The following is a 23,207-nucleotide window of genomic DNA, read 5'->3' on the forward strand; positions in this document are numbered from 1 at the left end:
TTTTTTATTTCTTGAAAAACCTTTTTTTCCACCTATCCTCCATTTTTTATAAGTTAAAAATCCCTTCAGTTCTAGCTTTGAGCTGACTATCCCTAATCTTGAAATGGTTGAAGCTCAAAGAAACTCAAAATATACTATCTGATATTCAATCTTCAGGCAAGATATCCCTTTGTTTCTTCTAATCACGCTGCAAACGTGACAGCTCTATTTCACTATTACTCATAATTTAAAACCTAGCAAGGCTTTTTTTTGAAGAAGAAAAAGAAGATACTGCACCTGAGGACACCTGAGGACAGTTTTGTTTCAGGTCTCTTTAAACTAGGCTACCTAGCTAAAATAAGATCAAGGAAATAACTAGCTAGGTAGATTGGTATTTTTCAAAACTATTTTACAAAACAGCTGCCAGCAATGAAAGTATGAAAGGATGGAAGAAGTAATATTAAAGAAAAGAAAATCAAGCTAAGCCTTGTGCACATTATGTGCATTTCACAATTAGTCATCTAGTAAATAGCATTCACTGACTTGGTACTGTATTTTCTAAAGGTTGGTCGAATTTCTATGAAAACAGATATGTTCCAAAAAAGTAACAATGAAAACTACAGTCCTGAAAACATAATTCCACTTATTGGCACTTACTCCACACAGAACTGTGTCCGACACAATTCCGTTGCAGTGCTGACAAACATGAGAAAAAAACGACTTTACTTTACTGAGGATCAAATGCAGTTTTTGGTAGGTTGTTACACGGTTGATGCATTGTACACTTGGAAGGTACATGCATGTTACCATTTCCAAAGAAATTCATGAATTTGAATAAACAAATGAGTCCTGTTATCCTGTTAAGATTACTTAGAAGTATTTCATTTCGCTTTGCAGTTCATTCACTATATCTACGTACTCAGATTCCTGCAGATAAATTAGAAGTATGATGTTATTTACCCTCAACCTTCTTTTTGGGCTGAAAGCCAGGCGCTGGAAATGATGAGGACATATTATTTACCTCAAAGCACAGAATGAGATGCTAACTCCAAAGCAAAGTAAGGAAAATACAATTGGAAAGATAGTTTTTCATACTATAAAGTTATTACAAATAGAAAAAATTCACAAGAAAAGTTGAAAGAAATCTGGATACAGGGAAGTAGGGGATCTTGAGGTTCCTTGACAGATTAAATTTAACAACTGAATTACTCTGTAGCGACAAGCATTTCATAAATGAGCTGAAAATATGCACTATTAATTAAGAGTTAAAGCTCTAACTTTTGTATATACGTTCGTTCACATACCTTACACAGTGCTTAAAAAAGAAAACACTCTTACAAACCAATTCTTCGTCATCCATCAATTGATGTCCTCAAGGCAGTCTTCAAAACTGACTAATTTTGGCATGAAGGGGACTCTCATTTTAATCTGCTTTTCTCCCTCCAGTTGACATCACAATCAATATCAAACCAACTATAAAGAAGATGCTATTGAAACTGAAATGCTTTTAGAAAAAGGCTGACCACGTGCCTAATTCATTCTTCAAAAGCAAGGGAACAACTATCCTGGCCAAACAGGACTGGTATATAGAAATGTAAAGTTAACTTTCAATTCAGCTTTAGTTTAGGAAGATTTTTTACTAACAATTTAAATGCAGTTGTTGTTTTGAGAAGCTCACTAGAGGAAGGAGAAAAATCTGAGGCAAGCTAGCAGAAAATATGGAAAATAATTCCATCATCATGAGCTACAGAAAAAACAGAAAAAATAACTTGGAATTGCTGAAGTGTACCTTTTTGTAAGAAAGATTTACTTCAAGATAATTAAAAAAAACTTGCTTTTAGAAGGATCTGTAGAATGAAAAGATGAAGACCTGTTGTTCTTGCACTGAATTATAAATCATACTGAAGTTACATAAAAAGAACTTGATTCTAAGTTGTTCTATATAAACATGTTAAGCTTATTGAAGGAAAAAAGCAAGTACATTTTTATGCATTTTTGATATTTACTACTTGAAATACACCCTCTTCCACTTATAATGTCACATACCTTGAAAAACAAAACAAATTTTTGCTATAAAAGTCAACATTAAATCTCTTTGGAAAAGCATTCATAAATGTAGAAGAAGCTAAATGTATAATTTTTAAATAGTGATCACATCACCTCCAGCTTACTTGTGTTTTTGTTAATGCCATGCGACAATCTAAGAAATAAACCACAGTTTTTGTATATCAATGTAATATCTGTTAAAAATACTGATCTCAATTATCTATTGTTAGTTTACAAATAAAGTAGATAATCGTAAATTAGGGTAAGCAAAGCATGCAAATCTATAGATTCTATATCTGAATTCCTAGATTAGCATTAAAACCAATCACCGCAACAAATACCTCAACAGTATGCCTTGTGTGCAGAAAGGAAGCGATACTGAACATTCAATGCCACAACTGTAAGGTTTTCGGAGAAGCACCTGTGGCAGTTTCAGCAGTTTCTATATGGAATGCTCCCCCTTTCTAGGATTACTTGAAAAAATCAAGTCAATTCGAATTACGTAGCTGTAAAACATTGACATGTGTAGTTTTCACAGTTTCAGAATCTTCTGTTTGATTTAAACGGGCAATGGTGCATAAACAGGAAACTTATAATCATAAGGGATCACATATTTGCAGGCAACAATATGATTAAAAGTTACATTAACATACATAAAGTGCTGTAGCACATTATTCATTATGTAAGCCATTATCATGTGACCACCTTAACAACAAGATACTAAGCCTTTTATGCCTTTAAAGTATTATTACTTGCATCCTGAAACCCATTTGCCAGTTCTTCACTGAAATTTATATAGAATAAATTAAAATTACCAGTCAACCCATGGCTTCAATCACTTTAAATTTAGTAGGCTGTATCTCAAAAGAATTAGTAACTATTCCTATATAAAAATTAGCAGATACAAGGATTAAAACAAAAGGAGAAAGAAAAAAAGAGATCAGAACACGAAAACGCCCACAGTGAGAAAAAAGTTTCCTATAAACACCAGCATACTAGTCTAAAATTTCTACAGCAAAGTGATTTTAGAATACTAAACTTTAACTGTTTTAACCCTTTGGTGTCCAAATACAAAAGTTGCAAAATAGTTTTAAAACTTTTTTCAGATACCAAGATAAAAATATTCTTAACCAAACAGATGTGTGCCATTGCTGGGGACAGCTATAAGAATTCTAAAAATCCATGCTAGAATTACATCTTGGGCGTCTACAAAAGCACAAGTTGGTGCCAAGTTTTTATTTCACAACAAAATGTGGCAGCTGAAATCATTTTAGACCTTTTCAAATCATGGTAGAGATTCTCAGAACATCTTCCAAAATGGTAATGTGGTGAGTATCCTGGAAAGAAGGAAGCTCTTTGTGAAGTTCTTTTTTTTTTTTTTTTTTTTTTTTTTTACCCATCTTAGTCTTACGGTTCACAAAGGATTATGTAGCTACACCTACTGACACAAGAAAGAACTAACTACCATGGTATACCACATTGGAAATACTACAGTCATCACCATCTGACGGTGATTTACTGCCTCAGTTTCTGGCTTAAGTGCTTTAAGAAAGACCTAAAAGAGTGGACTTCAATTTTCAGTATCTCTTGTGGAAATGTGAATCATTTCCACGTAAACTTTTGCCTGAAGAATATACCACTGCCTGACTTTGCCTGCTAGCAGCAATTAACAGTAGTTTTTAATTTATACCCTACTATGTAAGAGAGAATTCCTAACACAACTCATAAAAGGTACCAAATGAATATGTTAACCCTTAAAATGATATCATGCTTAGAAAAACAGAAGAGACCTCCACTACTGAAGTGAAAATAAAGGCTTCCTAGATAACTAGCAACAACGCATTTCAAATAAGCATCTTGTTAATACTGTAGCCTCTAAGTCAAAAGACAATACATCCAGACAGTCATGAAAATCAGATCTAACACTGATGTTGCTATTATGTCTCTACAACCAGGATCTCCAATGCTTGCAGTAGGAAAGCATTATAGAAGACCATTAAGGAAAAGTTCAGATCAGACTCTGACTTGAAAAGATCAAGTCTTGTAATGCAGATTCTGAAAGGTGCCTCTGGTAGCAAATACAATCACCTTATTTCTCTTTATATAAATTGAAAGGTAAATACAGCCTGAAATTTGAAAAAGTAAGAAAGCAAGCTTCTTTGAAATGTGCCAAATACTGAAGAAAGTTCAAGAGATTTAGTAGAAAAAGCATGGACTTTTGCTTGGGAAAACTAAAGAGAGAGAAACTCCTTTTAAACAGATATTTTTGTGCCAAAGGGAAGAAAATATCAGGAATGAAAAAACTAATCAGATGGACTTGTTATTTTTCAATAATAGACATGAAGAGAGAAAAATTTTTCAAACTACATGAAATGTTAAATTTTTGTGACTTGACGCTCTCACTCACACAGAAGATTTTTTTTGGATTAAGAAACTACTGATGCACATGGAACATGCACATGGAAGCTTCAAACGTTTGTTCAATTTACATTGTCTTTCACACTAAGGAAAGCTTATCTACCACACACCAGCAACATCTTGCAGAATACATAGAAGGAATTTGTATGAAATGTAAGAGTAACATTCTAGCTAAGTAATAGCTCCCAAAACTCTTCAAAAGGCTCGCTAACCCTCCATGCAACAAGATACAACTCATAACCTGTAGCATAAGTCACACAGCAGTAGAAAATCCTTTCTGACCAACCTGAACATGTTTTGGGCCGTGCTGCAATTGTCTATGTTTTTTTTTTTTTGTCCAAGTCCAAAGAGACTTGCTGAACTGTGATCAACCGAACTGAAAAGACCCAAAGTTGAATAGCAAACAAAACCCGTATCAACACATTTACAACCAAAAGTTAACTACAACTCACTTGCTCTAACAATTCTCCAATCACAAACTCAATCAAAATTTATCAGCAGATCAAACATGCCATTCATACAGATCATCCCCATCATCAGTGTCAAGACTAACCAACAGAACCGATAGGACTGTTGTATTTGGGAACATACCGTATCCTTGTTTCTTCCACTGTGTGTAATACCTCTCCTACCCAAGCTCCTCTTTGTAACGCTGGCCTCTCACCTACTTGCTGTCAGTAATAGTTTATTTTACAGAAAAAAAGACCTGTCTGAAAGGAAGCTGCACAGGAAGGAAAATCACTTCCACTAACAAAAACAAACAAAAAACTAACAACACTGTCAGAAATCTAAGCTACTGAGATTTAAAATTCTTATTAACACATTATTTTTCTTTACCCAGTTATTTCGCACTGAAGTCAATAAAACCACCATAACTCAGAGGCTTGTTACTAATGACTAAGCTCTCCTATGAAGCTAGATTATAACCCTCTGTTCTTTCTTCACATTTCAGAAGGGTCACAAAATATCACTGCTTTAATGAAGGATTCAACTTTACTCATAAGAAGTGTAACCTCTTGCACTCCTCCCTATTCCTGAGCTTCCATCAACAACTGCTTCCACTAAGAATAATCCACTGTGAAACTGAACATGAATTATTGAATTTGCTTCAGTTCGAAGTAGCCTGAGCTTGAAAAGTACCCAACAGATTGTATAAATATCAATATACTAATTAACCCATAAGAACTGTCTGTTGAAACACCACCTCACTCTTATTCCTAAACAGTAAGAAGCAGAAGCATTATTTTCAAGATGGGGTTCAAGACCATAAGAAAGTTGATGTTGCTTTTTCTATACTGAATCAATAGGACACCTCTGAATGTACAACAGTGACATAATAATGACTGTTCACATCACACATATTGTAACACCACAAAGAGACTGCAGACATATATTTATAATTGGGTCGTTGACTAGCTAGGAAAACAAGCACGTGATAAAAAAGTAACAAGTTTCTGCTAAATTTTTAAGAGAGTGGGAAGAAACCCAGAAATATGCAGCCTTACTTTCCAACAAGCACAAATGAACCAAAACCGATGGCTAAAACCTGAGAACAGGCCATAAAAGTTTCCTGAAAAGGAAACTGATAGAAGTAGTAACGAAGTAATAGATGATTTCTACTTTGTTTATTCTCCTGAAATCTACATAGTTCTTCTGCCTGTCTACTAAAGAGGCAGAAGAGATTTTGAAGAAATTTCAGAAAGCAAAGAAGTCTCAGAGTTAACAAGAACAAAAGCTGAGACACTGTAGGAGTAGCCACAATCAAGATTTGAAAAATGTCCTATGACCAGAGCATGGGAAATCAGAACAGAGAAGTATTTCTCAGGGTCTTGCAGCATCCCGTCATGGTACAGCAAAGTGATTTTTCCAAAACCTTTAAGATTTCTGGCAAGAAAATATGAAGATTCCTACCTCAGTATTCAAGTACCTTGATCAACAAAACCCTGGAATGACCTAGTAATCATGTTCAATTGGATGCATCTCAAGTCACACAGAATCACAGAATATCCCAAGTTAGAAGGGACCGACAAGGATCACTGAGCCAACTCCCAGTCTTGGTAGCACAGGGGCTTGTAGAGACGGCTTCTGCAAGAGGAGGCAAGAGGCTGCTTTGTGCCGAACATGGCCTGCTCCAGATGGCTCCAATGGGCCCAGCACAGGCACAGCTGAGCCCGTCCTAATCCAAAAGGTACATCTCTCTATCCCAAAGAAATATTGCATTTGAAACTTCTCTCCTAGCTCCAAACCAATTCACTCTGTAATGCACAACTGTCCAAATTACAGTTCTAGAAGATCTTTTATTCAGAAATATTCAAATCTGCCATACAAGTGAACTGTATGGAAACATAGACATGGAGAGAAACAATTAAGTTCAAATTAGTATAATTAACAGCTGCCTTTGCCTACTTTCTTTTAGTTAATAGCGTCCTGCTTTAATAGCTGATCTTTGTATTTTATTTACATTTTATACATATATATATATATACATATATGTGCTGTGACGCTACCTTTGAAACCATTTAACAACCCAGCATTTCAAAAATCACTTAAAAGAGCAAAACAAAACATGGCACCAAGAAGGCTTTTCCTCTTTAAAGAGCTGTGGATACTAATCTGTCACCATAGCAAATACACAGTTAACCATACATAAATTGCATTAATTATGCTGTTTCAGCGAAAATCCAGCAGTTATTATGGATACTTTAAAAAAAAAATACTATCCACATTAAAAATCATTTACACAGCAAACCTTTTCACTCATATGAGGACATTGTGACCACCTGCTTCCCCCTCTTCAAGGGTCCATGAATACCATAGTTAGTGGAGTAACCATTTTTATGGCTGTAGGACATACTGTGCACAGAATATGCTTCAGCTAAAATGAGAAGGTAAATACCACAAAAAAATCAAAATATTTTCACTAGGGTACAATTATTATTTTTTAATATTACTAAAAAATTTACACAGGAATAGAGTCCCAAATTCTCTCTCATCAATTAGAAAAACAATGCAAAACCTTCATGAAATTTAGAGACTGTAGGATATAGTATTTCTCTGTAAAACTAATACACTAACAAGCCTGAAATGACGTAAACTAGAGCAATTCAGGTGAGACAATTATTTTATCCTTACTAGACTATCATCAGTATTCTTCGGCTTCCAACACAACCAAACAAGTGAAGTATATGGGAATAGGGTAGACACCAATATCATAGATTACACTAGTCCAAGTAACTTCATTGTAACAGCAGTGTTTCAATAATTGCTCATTAGTAGAAAATAGCATTTTGCAGATGCTACAAAAATCAGGAAATCAGTATAATCATTACAGATATGGGTCCAGTTTTCAAATCCAGGTGACCCAAAATTGAATCATCAGAGAAACACACATCAATTTGGCCTAATTTAACATACTGACACTGAAAACCGCATTCCATGGAATAAAGCTCCAACCCAGTCAGTCAATTAGCTATCTCTCTTAGGTGACAGCAGCAGAATTTCATCCAAGTCCTGTTGCTCTAAATGAGAAAGAAACATGGGTTGCTCCACAAGCCTATTGCATTGGCATCATTGATTTTATGATTTCCTGGATAGAATCTCATACTTCATTTACCTATAGAACCTGTGAGAAGTTTATCCTACTGTAAAGTAGATAGAATTCAAAGTTAGAAAACAGTGAATTCAAATAATTTCTTATTCACTAGAACTGCTATAAAATCTATGTCATTTCTGCTGCCAAGAGCTTTGGTCAAAGGCAAGAAACGCATTCCAAGGTTTTTGACTGTGGCTTGCAGATACGATGTTTAAGCGAGCAAAATCCAAATTACGTAAATTTAAGCTGCAGCCACAAATCCAACCTCAACCATTCATCTCCTATTTTTTAAGGTCCTATGGATATAACAGCTTCTCTTCATTTACATCAGACTCAAGTCACATATTTCATGTTGTTTATGCACTTTCATAACTTCCTTTGACTGGAAACTTTCTAAAAACCACAAGATCGTATGCTAATTGATGATGATAATTAAGGTTTGCTCAATTCCACAGTAAATTTAAATTCAAGTTTATCAGAAAACATCTGGAAGTGAGTACAAAATGGGAATTTATTAATTTATTAATGATTTAATGAACTGGACTATAATTTACCTGACAGCTGCATGAGTTATTTCAGTGTCATTGTCTATGAAGAACATCTTTTCATATAAAATTATTTGTTGATTACTATTAACATAAAAGGTTCTCTATTTCCTGAACGCTCTACGATTCCACTGAAAAAGTTAAAATTTATGGTAGATTTATCAGGGCAGCATTACAAAACAGTAAGATGGAAACCAAAGGGTAAAACAAGGAGTTAACTACATGATTCTTACTTCACTTTCAACTCAATAGTTTCACATTGCAGGTCAAAATACAACAATTAGTTACCATTTAAGATAAAAAGGCTAGTTCTAATTAAAACAAATTGCTAAAGTATTTACATTATAAGCCATAGAGCTTATACTCAACATTTCTAGGTGAAAACTGCATCCATATTGTCCATGCTGTAAGTTGCAAAAGTTTGTGAGATTTTCTGAATGTTTTTGCAGTACATAAACCTTTAAAGAAAAAAGTTAAAAGGGCAAATATACACGATTTACTAGCAAACAGTATTAAACTAACTGCAAAAAGTGTGCGAGATGCTATTTTGCACGTTTTTGCATTTTTTTCTGCATTTATTTACCAGTGCAAGGTGTCAATTTATAGTAAAAAAAATAACAACAAACTAAATAAAGTGTACAGTTCGGGGCCATCTCACAGAAGTGGGATACATTTTTTAATACATCACTTAAATGCAATACTAATATAGCACACTGGTATCACTTCAGTAAAGTAAACTTTATTACTAGACATGCGAAACATCTTGGGCTTTACTACAGTTGAACATGTCTAGCCGTCTTTTAATCAGGTGTCTGCTGTTTTGATTTTTCTTTCTGATATTAGTATCTATGTTTACCAGTCTAAGTTAGTCAGCTAAACGCACAACAATCAACAACAACAACAAAAAACCAACCACCTCACTTACTCTATTTGCGCACCGTGAGCCACAAGGGCACTTATGGAATCCACACTACCAGACCGTGCTGCTTTATGAATAGGAGTTTCACCAACATAATCCTGCAAAGACAAACTACATTTTGTCAAGCATAATAATCTTTCTAAAAATGACAGTCTTTTTACATTATTCATTTCAATTAAGAAAGCAGATAAAATAAAAGCAGCATTTATTAGCTAGCAAATATATCAGGTACTTTATGAAATGTTTTCTGCAGTAGGCTCTTACATACTTTAAGTATTTAGCAAGAAACAATTATAAAGGCATGAATCTCACATGATGAGCCTTTATCGAACAACTAGATTATCGAAGGCATATGCAGCAAAATTTGTTAGAAAAGATCAACACGTGATACTGTAACAAGTTACAGTAACATTTATCTCCCAGCATTTTAATTCCCCAGTACCCTGCACTTTGCAAGCCATCTTGAATTCAGAAGCAAGATGCAAGGTATGTGGGACTGCTACTACTTTGAGATCCTGCTGTCACTTGGTACTGTATGGCACAATAAATACTCACCAGGTGAGAGCTATCTATGCGTACCTCTGCAGTAACATAAGCATGCCCAGAGCTCACAGGACAGGTCAGATCTCTCCTAAGATAGGCACATTTGACTTATGTGTTCTACATACCATTGCTTTCTGTGTAACCTTTACTCATTTAAATTCCATTAGTGCTAACTAATACATTCAATCACTTCAACTTTTTATATTAAATGCAAATGTAATAAGAACAGAGTATTCTTTACAGGTCCTCTACCCAGCTTCACAGGTAAGAGGGAAAAATCTACGCAATTTTATATATGCAATTGGTAAGTAGCAGGTGAATTCCGTGCATCGTGACCTACAGGATAGAGGTGAAATTCAGTACTTGCAATTAAATTAATAATTTATTATTAACTTAATAATTTTACTTAACGTTAATAGTAACTAAGTAGTAGGAAACAGAAGAATGTGAAATGAAACACAGCTTTGAGGTAGCAAGTAAATGTTCAGTTACTGTTTTGTTACATTTTATCACAGTCCTCAACATTTCCATTGCATAGCAAGTTTTTTGTTCTTCTTCCTTTTTTCCACTATTCTTCTTTTACTGAAACATCAATACCAGCTTTACTAAGTCAGCAGTCTATACACAGAATGGTGGCCCATGCTTAGCTCTGCACTACTGGCTACACTGGCAGCTCTGAGACATGAGTATATTCAAAAAAGGATCACACCACCATCTTGACGTAAGGAACTAAGCATTGGAAATTTTCCACCAAGTTTCTGAGAAATTCAGTCGCATTTTCTAGACCATGTAAATGTAACTTGGAATGAAGGAAGGAAATTTGGATTATGTTCCATATATTCAATTTGCTAATTATGAATTTTATTTATTTATTTTAACACATTACAAACTCATGGAAGATAAACAAGTTTATCACTGTTTAAGACACATATTCAGCCCCAGCAAGGAACAGTCATGGAACAAGAAAAGGTTTACCTTCTTATTAAATTAAGGATAATTGCTGAGGTTGGCAAAGAGTTTGGAGACAGAAAAGAACAGAAAACTTCTTGTAGTCCTTAGTTATTAGGAAAGAGTGATAAATTCCTTCTTCCAAAACAGCTGTATCTCATGAATCGAAGACAGCTTGAGATGGTGAGGCACAGGGACAGGCTGCCCAAGAAACTCAGGATGCTCCATCCCTAGAGGTATTCAAGGCCAGGTTGGATGGGGCCCTGGGCAGCCTGACCCGGTGGCTGACAACACCGCTCACAGCATATCAGTTGGAAATAGATGATCCTTAAGACCACTTGCAAGCTTTGTGCTTTATAACTAACTTTATATCATTTATTTTATTTATAGCTTTTCTAGAAGTTACAGAAGACTGATAATCCCAATGGAAGACAATTTTATTAACTATATGGAAACTCATCTGGCATTAATGCATCCAGAAAGATTTTTTTTATGGTGCAGTAAAATTTCCCATCATGGCACTTGTCATCAATTGCACCACTTTGTTATTGTTTCCATTCCCCATTTCTGTTAAACAGATTTAAAAGAAAATAATTTCTTTTTTATACCTCTTTTTCATTGTTCAGCATTAGTATTTATAGTCTCACCTTTAATTTAAAACGATACTCATCAATACAAAGTTCAGTTTAGGACAAGTCAGCTCGCCTTGCCAATGCATATGATGAAGATGACAAAAACCTCTACTCGTTCAACAAATCTAATATGTTGCCCACAGTAAAAGCTAAACCAAATTATGAAGTACTGCTGCTGGGAAGCGTTAGAAGGATGAGAAAGGACCTTTGCAAAATGCTCCTTACCACAACATTATGAGAATAAGTTGTGTTTATTAGTTGCTCTAAACTTGTCACCAATAACCAGAAAAAACATCAGTATCTCAGAATGTATGTCTTGAGAAGGACTTCTTTCAATCACTAGCCCAGACAAAGCACACACTTCCTTGAAGCTAAGGAATTGAGAAAATAATTTGAGAATAAAATGCATGGATTTAGATTGTAATAGCTTTTTTTTTCCTTCAAATTACAACACCTATTTTCTATATTTACTAACATTAGTTATCTTCTTCTGAAGTTCTCCTGTGGAACCACAACTATTTGCTCTCCCTATTGTCTAACATAGTTTCCTACATAGCTTTGTAAAGGAATTCTCTTTGGGTTATAAGCTATACTGAGAGGAAAAAAAAAAAAAAAAAGAGGGTTTCCACTACAAAACAGCTGTAGTTTATGTATTTTTTTTTTAACAGATTAAAAAAAGAGGAAGAAGCACTCTACACGACTGAAAGCAACTTTGTTGACTGAACAATTGGAGTGGATGGCACTGAACAGAAAATGCAGTAAGATAGAGGTTTTTCTAAGAACACTGTCAAAATTAAATTTTGGGGTCCTCATTTACCCTTCTTATGTAGCACTGTACCAACTGACCAGACTTCTCTCATAATCCAGAAGTCACATAGCAAACAGATGTACAGGAAAAAATGTTTCCTAGTATTAACACAGCATTCAAGATAATACAAATTTGTTTGCTTCTGTGAAGATGATATTTTGTGTGCAGTGCTTCTGAACAGATGGAAGTGTCACAAGGCACCATAAACACACTTCCACACACTTTCCACAACTCACTGTCACACTACATCCTCCTCCGTCCCCTTGGAGGAGTGCTACTTTTATTTTGCAAAGACAAAGCTTTTCTCCTTTATTCAGCTCGGAGACATACTAGATTACATTTGATGTTTTTCATTTTACTGACTAGCTATACAGGTTAATTCCTTACTTTGCATTTATAAATGTGTCTGAGGAAACTTTTGTTTCTGTTGATTATTTTTTCCTTCAGTGAATTCATCTCAGCTTGGTTAATCAGTTTGCCTTTTGGTACAATGCTGCTTAGCCTCAAAAGACACCTCCTTCATAAATCTCTCCTCAGACTCTGAGTTTCTCCAGACTTCTAGAAGTTTTTATTTGTTCATCAGTTCATTTTGTAATACTTCCTCCCCTTCAATTTCCCCCAGTTCTGTCTTTTTAGAATACAAATTTGTTGGTGTTACAACATTCCAGTTGAACTTGGAGTAGAAAGTGGAAAATTTGCTCCTGAATGATTCAGTTAATTTCACCTCTCATACATTTACTTCCCTTCCTTCTAAAAGTTACTTACCTGCTATATATTTTTTTTTCTTAAAGCTCTCCCATGCACACTTATACTGAAGGGTTTCGAACTACACAAGCAGTTGTATAATGCTTCTGGTACACATTTAAGACATAGAAGCACTATTTTACCTGACAGGAAAACCAATACCATCCCTTATTCAATTGATTCAATTTCAAAAGCCTGTATCTGACCACATTCCCCAAACGTGGTCAGATTTACTAGGCCTAGAAATCTAACTAACCTGTCTGAAGCCAGAAACCAAAAGTTGGGAAGATTGAACTTTTTCCCACGTTCTTCAGTAAGATTTGCTTTGAATCCATGATTGTTTTACCTTCTGGATTTTCAGTACAGACGAGAAATAATGGATTTTTTTTAATCTGGATTTAATCCAGCAGGCATAGACGGTTAACAAAGCTGCTAAAACACATAAGAAATGACTTTTTCCCTCCTCATCAAGGATATTAGTATGTTTACAGTTGTTGCCAGTATAGATGTCTACATTTCCTTTATCTGTCTGCCCTCACTACCAAATTATGATAACTAGTGGGACGAAAAGTTAACATCATCTGTAAGGATGCAGTATTTCTTAGCCCTTCCCCTTAAGGCAGGCCACATGACATTCTTCTGTTTATTTTTGCCAATTATGGAAGGTAACACAGAAGAAACATTTGATATATCGAGGTCAGAGGGAAAATATACTTGAATGAAATAAGAGGCTTTTATCAGAAAAAACTTATGAATATCTGCTGCATTATCTTGCACAACAGCACAGAATCAGTCTGCATTCTGACGTGGATAAAAACAAAAAAAAAAGGGAAGTAGCAGCATAATTGCTTTGCACTGTTAGAGTGAACTAAAGCAGGCAGGAAGCTAAATGCAAGTTTTGACTCACAATATTAAGAACTATTAGTAGGCACTGCTCATTGGATAGAAAAAGACATAACTTCCTGTTGTGTCCAGTGGCAGGCAGAAACAGGCAGGATCACTGCTTGGCTCTTTGGCTTTCTCTGACCTTTAGGGGGTAAGGGACAGCAGGGTATAACTGCCCACCAATCAAGGAGAGGGAAAAAAAAAAAGATAAATGATTCTAGCCAGCACATACAGTTAAACAAGAGGGCTGGACATCATGGGATATACTCACAGAAATTACTTTGGAGAGCAAGGTAGAGTTGGGACAAGCAGATTTCAGCATTTATCCTTCATTGCTGCCCAGGACCTGTCTCAGACAACTGCCACCAGCATTAAGATATGCATTTTAATGTTTTCCTAAACTTCATGGCAGGCAGTATGAGCTACAATACTTCAGGGTAAATAAAAGGAAAACATGCACGCAAGTTCTACTGAGTACCAGAGGTTTACATTAGGACTGGGAGACTCGAGTGGATTCCTTTTCAGAAGCTATCCTTTTCTTTTTCCAGACGTGATTGGTTAGTCTGTAGCCAGTGACCAGGAGTCAGTTTGGAAGGGAAGTTTTACTAGTTTAAATATCAAGTATTCCCCGATCTTTCTCAGCATGTGTTTTGTATCCAGTGTCCATGGAACACTTGTCCTCACACAAGCATTAGCCAGTGACTATGTCTGTTTGAAGTACAGCATCAGTCAGCGAGCTGGAAGGAATAAACAGAATACACATCAGGAAATAGCGCTCCAAAACCTCAAGTGTGAGTGGAAGCCCCAGATGATCACCTCAAAGAGCTTGCAATTAAGTAAAATCATATATTAAGCAGTGCAAATCAAACAAGAATAGCAGGTTTTTGACTGCAATTCTATAAACATCTTGAAGGAACTGTGGAGAGCAAAGCATGCACTATGCTTTACACACTCGTGTGAAACATCACAAGTATCCGTGGGCTTCTTTTGCTGCAGGTATCACAAAAGTAAACTATCTAGCTTCGAGTGCTCATGCATGTGAAACCAGTGTGACTGACCAGATGCATCTTAATAAAGAGCTATTTTTGTTTCTACTGTCATTCTAACTACTGAGACACCCTCCATCATCAAATCAAACCTAAAATTTCTTCCTATTGTTCAATTAATATTTTGTGGAAGCAAAAAAGGAGTTTTTACAGAAGTATAACTTGATCCTACTATTATCAACAACATACGCAGCTTCCCACAATATCAACTCTCAAGTGCTGTTCACGCTGGTATCCTCTATCTGTAAACACCTAAATTTGCCTTTCAAAGTCTGTAGGATACTATCAGCACTATTTCATTTGAAAAATTCAGAATCACATTATTTCTTCCTCCTCTACTGTTTAGATTTGCTCTTGTAACTGGCTACCAATTTTTAAAGACTCCTGAGTCACTGGCTAGTCACCAGAACTAGCCTCCTCTAGGTGGGATGAATTACCAGTCTATTTTTAAACTGCACATCATACTGTCTTCTGCTTCCCTTACAATCATCTGTGCATTGCCCTCAGTCCACAGATAGCTCTCTGCATTCCTCTCTTCTTGAGAGCTAGCTGCTATTTTCCTCTTGCTTTTTTTTTTTTTTAAATAACCTCACACTGTAGATGTTCCAGGAGAACATCTAGAAGATATTGTTCTAGAACAGTGATTCTTCAGCTCCATTTCAGCCTTACTGGTCAGTTCTTCTCCTTATCCACAGATGGAAACTTTCATTCTTCTCATTCATTCTCATTCATTCTTTTCTTCTCATTTAGAAGATATCTGTATACATCTTTACTCTGTGCATGCCATGTCTCCTCTCTAATCACAGTTTCTTTACATTCTTACCTGGACTCCAGATGCATTTCTAGTTCTTGTATTTTCTCTTCTGAAGATTCTACCACTATGCAGCAATAACTTATGCAATAAGTTACTTTTGTCAGGTATCAAGGAGAAGATGCCATCTATAGCCTCTGCATCCCGTCACCTTCATTGTTTCTACAATTCTCCTGGTGTCTCACAGCTGTTCTCAATGCACCAGCCTTCTTTTCTGAAAACTCAACACAAACTTCCCCATTTCTTATTTTTGCATAACTTAAAAAAAAAAGCAACTACAGAAATGCAAAGTTCAAGTTCCCCAGCAATCTTAGTTTAACTCTAGGAATAATTGCTCTCATATAAAATCATAAATAATTTTGAGTATTGCTGTAAGGGAACACATTATGTATGCATAGCATACATAATAGATCCATTCAATACTAGAAACGTTTTCTCCAACAGTATACTATTTTTAAGCACTTGATTCTGTTACCATACCAGAGCATGAAAGTCCTTTACAAGAACTTTATGATATTAATGCACTCTGCTATCAAATAAATCAATATCTATAACCATGGTAACAGTAATAGAAAATTATCAATTAAGAAAAACTACACATGTATTCACTATTTGTTAGTAAAGAGCATGTTTCTGATCTACCTGCAGAAGTTATTAGAAGAGCTTTAGACATAACTTAAAAGATGATATCAGAATGAAACCAAACACATCTTACAGTAAGTCATGTCTTTGAAAGATGTCACTAGTTAGATATCTGACTAGTCATCGAGGACCCCAAAGGTCTCATGGCTCCATAGGCGATGATGAATTAACTGGCTAACTTTCCAACTCTTACATATTAAGATGTATCTCACTAGTCCTTTTTGCTTTTCCCCTCATGTGCATTACAAGATCAGAGCATTGGGTAATGCTGCCAACACCAGAGCAGCATGACACCATTTTGTTCGAGAAGGAGAAAGATATTAGTTCCTAAAACAAATGTTCTCCAGGACTTTAGTGATCTACAACATTTATGAGCCCTTCTCTACTACAGTGACATCTTAATTGTCAGATAAAGGGCTTTATTTGTCTTTTGGAGAGATGTTAAAAATAACCTGTCTGTACATGAATGTAAGGACCACACATACAGCAAGAAGGGACCAAGACACTCCTTACAGAATCATATGCGGACATGAAACACACATTAAATCATACCTGTTTGTTTATGTTGGCCCCCACTTGGATCAACCAATTCAGGCATTGTGGATGTCCTCCAAAAGCAGCAATGTGGGCTGGTGTTTGAGCAAACCGTGTTGTACTGGCATTTACAGAGGCTCCAGCTCTGACTAACTGCATTAGGCACTCCAGCTTTAAAGACATGAAGGAAGAAAATCCAAAAGCTGTTACACAGATGTACCACAGTTGGCACCTGCCAAATACATAAGTTAAGCCCAGAAAAACTCAACTTACTAGCAAAACCAAGTGATGCAAAACAAGGGAAGACATGAACACTAGGATTTGCCCCCTCCTTCAGCCACACAGCACACCTGAAAAATACTTAATTCTCAACCCCAAAATTCAATTCCAGCATTTATTTTTTGAAATAGGAGAGAGCCCAAGTAATACCTCAGAGCTAACCACAAAAGCTATTTGGTTCACTTCTGTCAGTGAAAAGTTTCTGATCTAGCAAAGCTGCAAATCTGCTATTAAACAGACATTAGCTGATGTTTTGCAAAACAAAGCACTGTTAGGAGATACACAGATATTTCCAGAAGAGTTTAAATGAAAATGCAAGAACGTTTTTACACTTCTTTAATGTTTTTCTGAAGTGAGAGAAGCAGATAATTAATTGCAGCTAATACCATTAATACCATGCTAAAAACCTATGCATGCAATCCATTATTCTCACAGTTTTCTTGTTATGACAGGTGAAGAAATGTTAAAAACAATACTGCATGTTTATGGCAACACCAAAAAAATAATGATCTCTTTGCTTTGAACAACAACAACAAAAAAATGCAGTGTTGCCAAGCTATATTCTGACTTCTATTTTCCACTGGTATACCAGAAGTATCCAATATCCAGCTACTATATTTAACTGTTTGCAACATAACATTTGTAGAAGCTACCCGAACTACAGCCAGGATGACCTCAACTTTTACAAATAGCCTAAAAAAAAAAAAGTTCCTTTCCTGTCAAATAGTAACATTGCCTTGCTGTAGACAGGAAAGTTCTGCTGCTACAATAAACAGTTTAGTCTAAGCTTCCATTTGTTAGGGTTAAAAACAACCCTCCAAAACAACAAAACAAAAGAAACATCACATTGACTGTGGTCATTGGTTCACATACGATGAAAACCTCCTGGTCAGTGTTTTGCTGTTAAAGAAAATATTTATTAGCTATAGAATAGCTACAAAATAAGCTGTTCATAAAGAAATGATGAAGAAGCATCCAATGGTCAAATGGCAGCTTGATTATGAACTATGGAAGTGTGAATACTACAATTCTAATTTTTTTTTTGGTGCTGTACAATGTCTATTTTTATCAGTAATTATGAGTTACATGTGATTAAAAACATCAATCCTGACAGTATTGTCTACAGATCTGCAGATGTACTGCAGACTTCAACTTTATTTTTCCCCCTACACAATTCAAAGAAACATACTAAGCTTACTCTTTACAAGCAAGATTCCTTTGGATGGTAATCATAGGATCATCACAGAATGGTTTGGGTTGGAAGGGACCTTTAAGATCACGTAGTTCCAATCCCCAGCTATAGGAGGTGTCCCTGCCTGTTAGACCAGGCTGCTCAAAGCCTCATCCAGCCTGGCCTTGAATACTTCCAGGGAGGGGGCATCCACAGCTTCACACTGGGCAACCTGTTCCAGTGTCTCACCACCCTCACAGTAAGGAATTCCTTCCTAATATCTATCTAAATCTATCCTCTTCCAGTTTAAAGCCATTTTCCCTGATCCTGTCACTGCCTGCCCTTATAGAAAGTCCCTCCCCAGCTTTCCTTAGGTTCCTTCAGGTTCTAGAAGGCTGCTATAAGGTCCCCCCCCAAGCCTTCTCTCCTCCAGGCTGAAGAGCCCCAGCTTATCAGTTTAACAAAGCCGTACCATTAACTTACCACAAACTAACTGAACTACTACAATTCTAACAGCTCCACCTCCAGAAATCCCAATACTACTGAAGAAAAAGATAACACTTTCCCCACAACAAACAAGTACATTTGCTAGGGAAAAAAAAAGTTTCATCATATATTTTTTAGAAGTGCAAAAATTGTGTATTGCTAATGCTAAATTACCCAAATAAATTTTATATTTGTTAACCTTAAGACTTCCCTTAGAGTCTACAACCTAGAATCTCAATATTGCTTAAATCACCCTTTAATAATGACTAAGAACTGTAATGCTGTAATCATTAGAAAGTGATGCGATAGAAAAAGCACCAGCTACCCCAAGAGGCTCCTCTGCTTCAAACAAAAATAAAATCCATGCAGTTTTTAAAACACCAAGCTTTTATTATAATTTGAAAACAATCAGAAACATTACGACTTCAGGAAATATTTCCTGCACAGAAATAGCTGAATCAAATTACGCAGACACTGTAGCCTGGCAATTGAAAGGGGAAAAGCATTAAAACCAGTGCACCAGTGTCATCCCTCACTGTTTAAATTTGCTTTCTAAAAATGCTACATGATTAATTATAATTAAACTTCATATTTAAACATTCTTTTTGCATAACTTCCACATACTTTTCCCTCGGACTCTTGCAAGTATAGCAGTGAAAATGCATTGCAATATCATCTACCTGACAGTCATACTCTCCCTCTCCATGGAGCTTTTTTGGGATTTTAACAACAAAGAGAATGTTTCATCCCATTAAAACCTGAAGCAGGGTCTTCTGCAGCACAGCAGTTAGAAGCTCCTACTTCTGACACTATTAAAAGAGCATGGTAAATTACTTGTGCAGAGGAAGAGAAAAACCAATATCCCACTGGAATACTTCTGCTCTGGATCAGGACATATCAGTCTGTATTTTTAAATAACATTTTAGAAGATATTTTCCACTGTACTGCTATACCTAAACTGATTTAACAAAGAAGAAAGACAGGCCTCAATATAAACCATACTATTGGCAAAACGCCAAGGAAGCAATGTGTGGTTTTTATTTATCTGTACCACTTTTGTTCCAGAAGAAACAATGTACTTACTGTTTCGCTTCCTATAATGTAAGCAGTCAAATGACAAAAATAGAAGGAGGAAGAGAGCACAAGCAAGCAGATATAACTAAAGAAAACAGAAAGGCACATGCTAGTGGTTACAAAGAACAAAATAAAGGTAAGTGTAAGATATCACAGATGTTCAACCCGGCAAGTAAATTTGAACACGCTGCTATCTAAATCTGTACTGCCTTCTGGAATCAAAAAACAGGCCATACTGTCATTAAATTCCAGATATTGCAACTAGGAATGCTTATCTATCATTTAGAAATGACTCTGCTGCTGTTTCACTTATTGGGTAAGTGTAAGGTCCACAGTCACGTTCCAGAGTAAGTTATGTATTTAAAGTACATAATGTTTTCTTGTTTTAGTCATAGGGTACTATATTTTTATTGATACTAATAATAGATCAGTAATTCCCAATAAAAAGTTGTCATCTTCTGCACATTCACTTCTAACTTCACTCCTAAGTTAAATTTTTTGTTCCTTCCCTACTGCAGTGCATCTACAACTATGTGTAGCAAGGCAGTTCTATGTAGCTTTATTCCAAAGTGATTTTGCATTGTCCTTTGGTGCACAGACTAATGTTGTGCCTGCATGCATGCATGTGTGCAGAAAGGGTTTTAGATGTTACTGCTTACAGCAAGTTGTTCCGCAAGGACTTCTTGCAAAGAGGAACTAAATCAGCTTTGTCATCTCAGCCTCTCACAGGAATGCACTTACAATCGATCGTGCCTGCTGGACTGTGCTGCTGAAGTGTCCCGTATCAGATGAACGGCCATGAAGTTCGGTTGCCATTTAATCTCTTACAGGCAAAGAAAAATCAAGTGAAAACCCCACAAAATCCAATGTAACAAGTAACTCTCAGAAGAAGGAAAAGAATGTCATTTAGTAACTCCTAGTGAATGTTTCAAAAATAGAAGTTTTAAAGCCCCAGTGTTTTGAGATACAGAGAAGCTTCCCATTTGCAATAATGATGATTCCAAATTTTAGAAAAAAACATAAATAACATATGACATGCATATAAAAACCAGTTACTGTTTCACTTTCGGCCATCATCTATTAGCTGGTGAGAAGTAAAGTCAGTCAAGCATTGTACCTAATTACAGAAATGTAACTTCTCCAGAGCACTGAAACACAGGAGAATATCAGGAAATACTTCTCCCACTGTGAGGTGACTGGTAACTGGAATGGTGTGCAGTCTTCCTCCTTGGAAATCTTCAGAAACCACCTGGACACGATCAACCTGTTCTGGCAGCCCTGCTGCAGCCCAGGGTGTTGGACCAGAAGGACCCACAGGTCCCTTCCCACCTCAGCCACCCTGCAGTTCTGTTGCACAGTCTGACTCAAACATTACTTAACAAGGCTACAAAGCATGCAGGCATCTTTCACACACAAAGTCTACCTAATCTGCCAGAAAGCTTTTTAAAAAGTTTCACTTCACTTGAAAAAAAAAAACATGTTTTCTCTCTAATTTAAATGCAAGAAGTTTTAAGACAAATCTTTACTTTTTGGTGAGGTACCTAGGAGCGAACACAGCAAACAGGGTAGCTTGCACGCTGACTTGCTCTCTCTGACAGCTTTCTATGCAAGAATCACTCCAATAGGAAAGAAGGTACACACGATTTACTTATTCCAGGTAGCTAGCAGAAAACTGAAGGTGCTTAAGGAAAACAGAACTGAACATATACTTGAAGGACACTAATGTGACTAACACACAAGTAAAGGATTCCTTTGATATGCTAAAAGAAACAGAGGGCTGGAGCACCTCTCCTATGAAGAAAGGTTGAGGGAACTGGGCTAGCTTACCTTGGAGAAGAGAAGGTTCCGGGGAGACCTCATTAAGGCCTTCCAGTACTTGAAGGGAGTGTATAAACAGGAAGGGGAACGGCTGATAATGAGGGTGGATTGTGATAGGTTAAGGGGGAATGGTGTTGAACTGAGACGGGGAGGTTTAGGTTAGATATTAGGAGGAAGTTTTTCACTCAGAGGGTGGTAACACAGTTGCCCAAGGAGGTTATGGAGGCCCCATCTCTGGAGGCATTCAAGGCCAGGCTGGATGTGGCTCTGGGCAGCCTGGGCTGGTGGTTGGTGACCCTGCACACAGCAGGGGGTTGAAACTAGATCCACTTTGTTTCTGAACACAGAAGATTACTTCCTGGATAGATAAATAGGCTTGGAGTTTTTGTTGTTTTGTCTTTTTTTTTTTTCTGAGAGACAGTAGGACTACTTAGCCCTGCTTCTAAAATATTTTTTAAGCACTGCAGATGAAATCACTTAACATACAGAACCCATCTCTTCATGTACTTGCCTAAATCATTACACCTGCATGAATACATTGATCTTCCTTCCCTGGCACACCATCAATACACAGCATTAGGAAAAGAAGGGAAAAGAAGAGAGAGCGAGAGCACAGAGCATAAGTCCCTGAAAATCAGGAGGCAGACAAATCACTGAGGAAAAAAAAAATACGCACCCCTAGGGCTGAACGCTTAGAAACAGGGAACGCCCAGCTCAAACAAACACATTAAGGCACCAGTCCTCTTCAGGTTCGAGGTTAGCGATAACACAAGGAAAGGAGGGCGTTTTTAGAAAGCTTTGCGTATCTTTTTCCATTCGTAAGGAATTATAAACGCCCGCGTTCGAGCTCGTCAGTCGAACACAGGTAACGAGGAGCTCAGCGTCTTTTAGTACGGCAATACAATTCCCACACCGCGGAGCTGCCCGCACCGCCGCCACTTCACACCATCGCTCAGGGGCTCTCAGGAACCGGAGGCCGAGGAACGAGGCCAAGCCAACGCTGCTACCCTTCACCTAAATAGCGTTCTGCCCGCCGGATCCACAAACAACATCCTCAGCTCAACGCTGCCGCTTCTTTTGATTCTCTACCCGCACGGCGACGAAGCCGAAGCGCTTCGCCTCCCAGCCCGAGGGCCGCGCAGGAGGCACACTCAAGCACACTCAGACACGCTCATCTCCCCAGGCGCCCAGCCAGCCCGTTGCGATAACACGGCCGGCACAACACGACCGTCTCCAGGTGCGGAGGAGCCTGACGGCGACGGCCGAGCCGGGGCCCTCGCAGCGAAG

At 37.0% G+C, this 23,207-nt stretch overlaps 1 protein-coding gene across 2 annotated transcripts in view; it reads right to left on the reverse strand.

The window, feature by feature from the left end:
• Positions 1-23,207, reverse strand: part of ANKRD10 (ankyrin repeat domain 10) — a 33,805-nt gene that overhangs the window by 10,180 nt on the left and 418 nt on the right. For both annotated transcript variants that reach the window (XM_010728589.2, XM_010728588.2), the window contains exons 2-3: positions 17,111-17,263; positions 9,506-9,597 (exon numbers count right to left, since the gene is read on the reverse strand). In XM_010728589.2, coding sequence (XP_010726891.1) covers positions 9,506-9,597; positions 17,111-17,263 — 245 coding nt within the window. The remainder of the gene's footprint in view (positions 1-9,505; positions 9,598-17,110; positions 17,264-23,207) is intronic.

Source organism: Meleagris gallopavo, chromosome 1 (assembly GCF_000146605.3).
Source record: "Meleagris gallopavo isolate NT-WF06-2002-E0010 breed Aviagen turkey brand Nicholas breeding stock chromosome 1, Turkey_5.1, whole genome shotgun sequence".
NCBI lineage: Eukaryota > Metazoa > Chordata > Aves > Galliformes > Phasianidae > Meleagris > Meleagris gallopavo.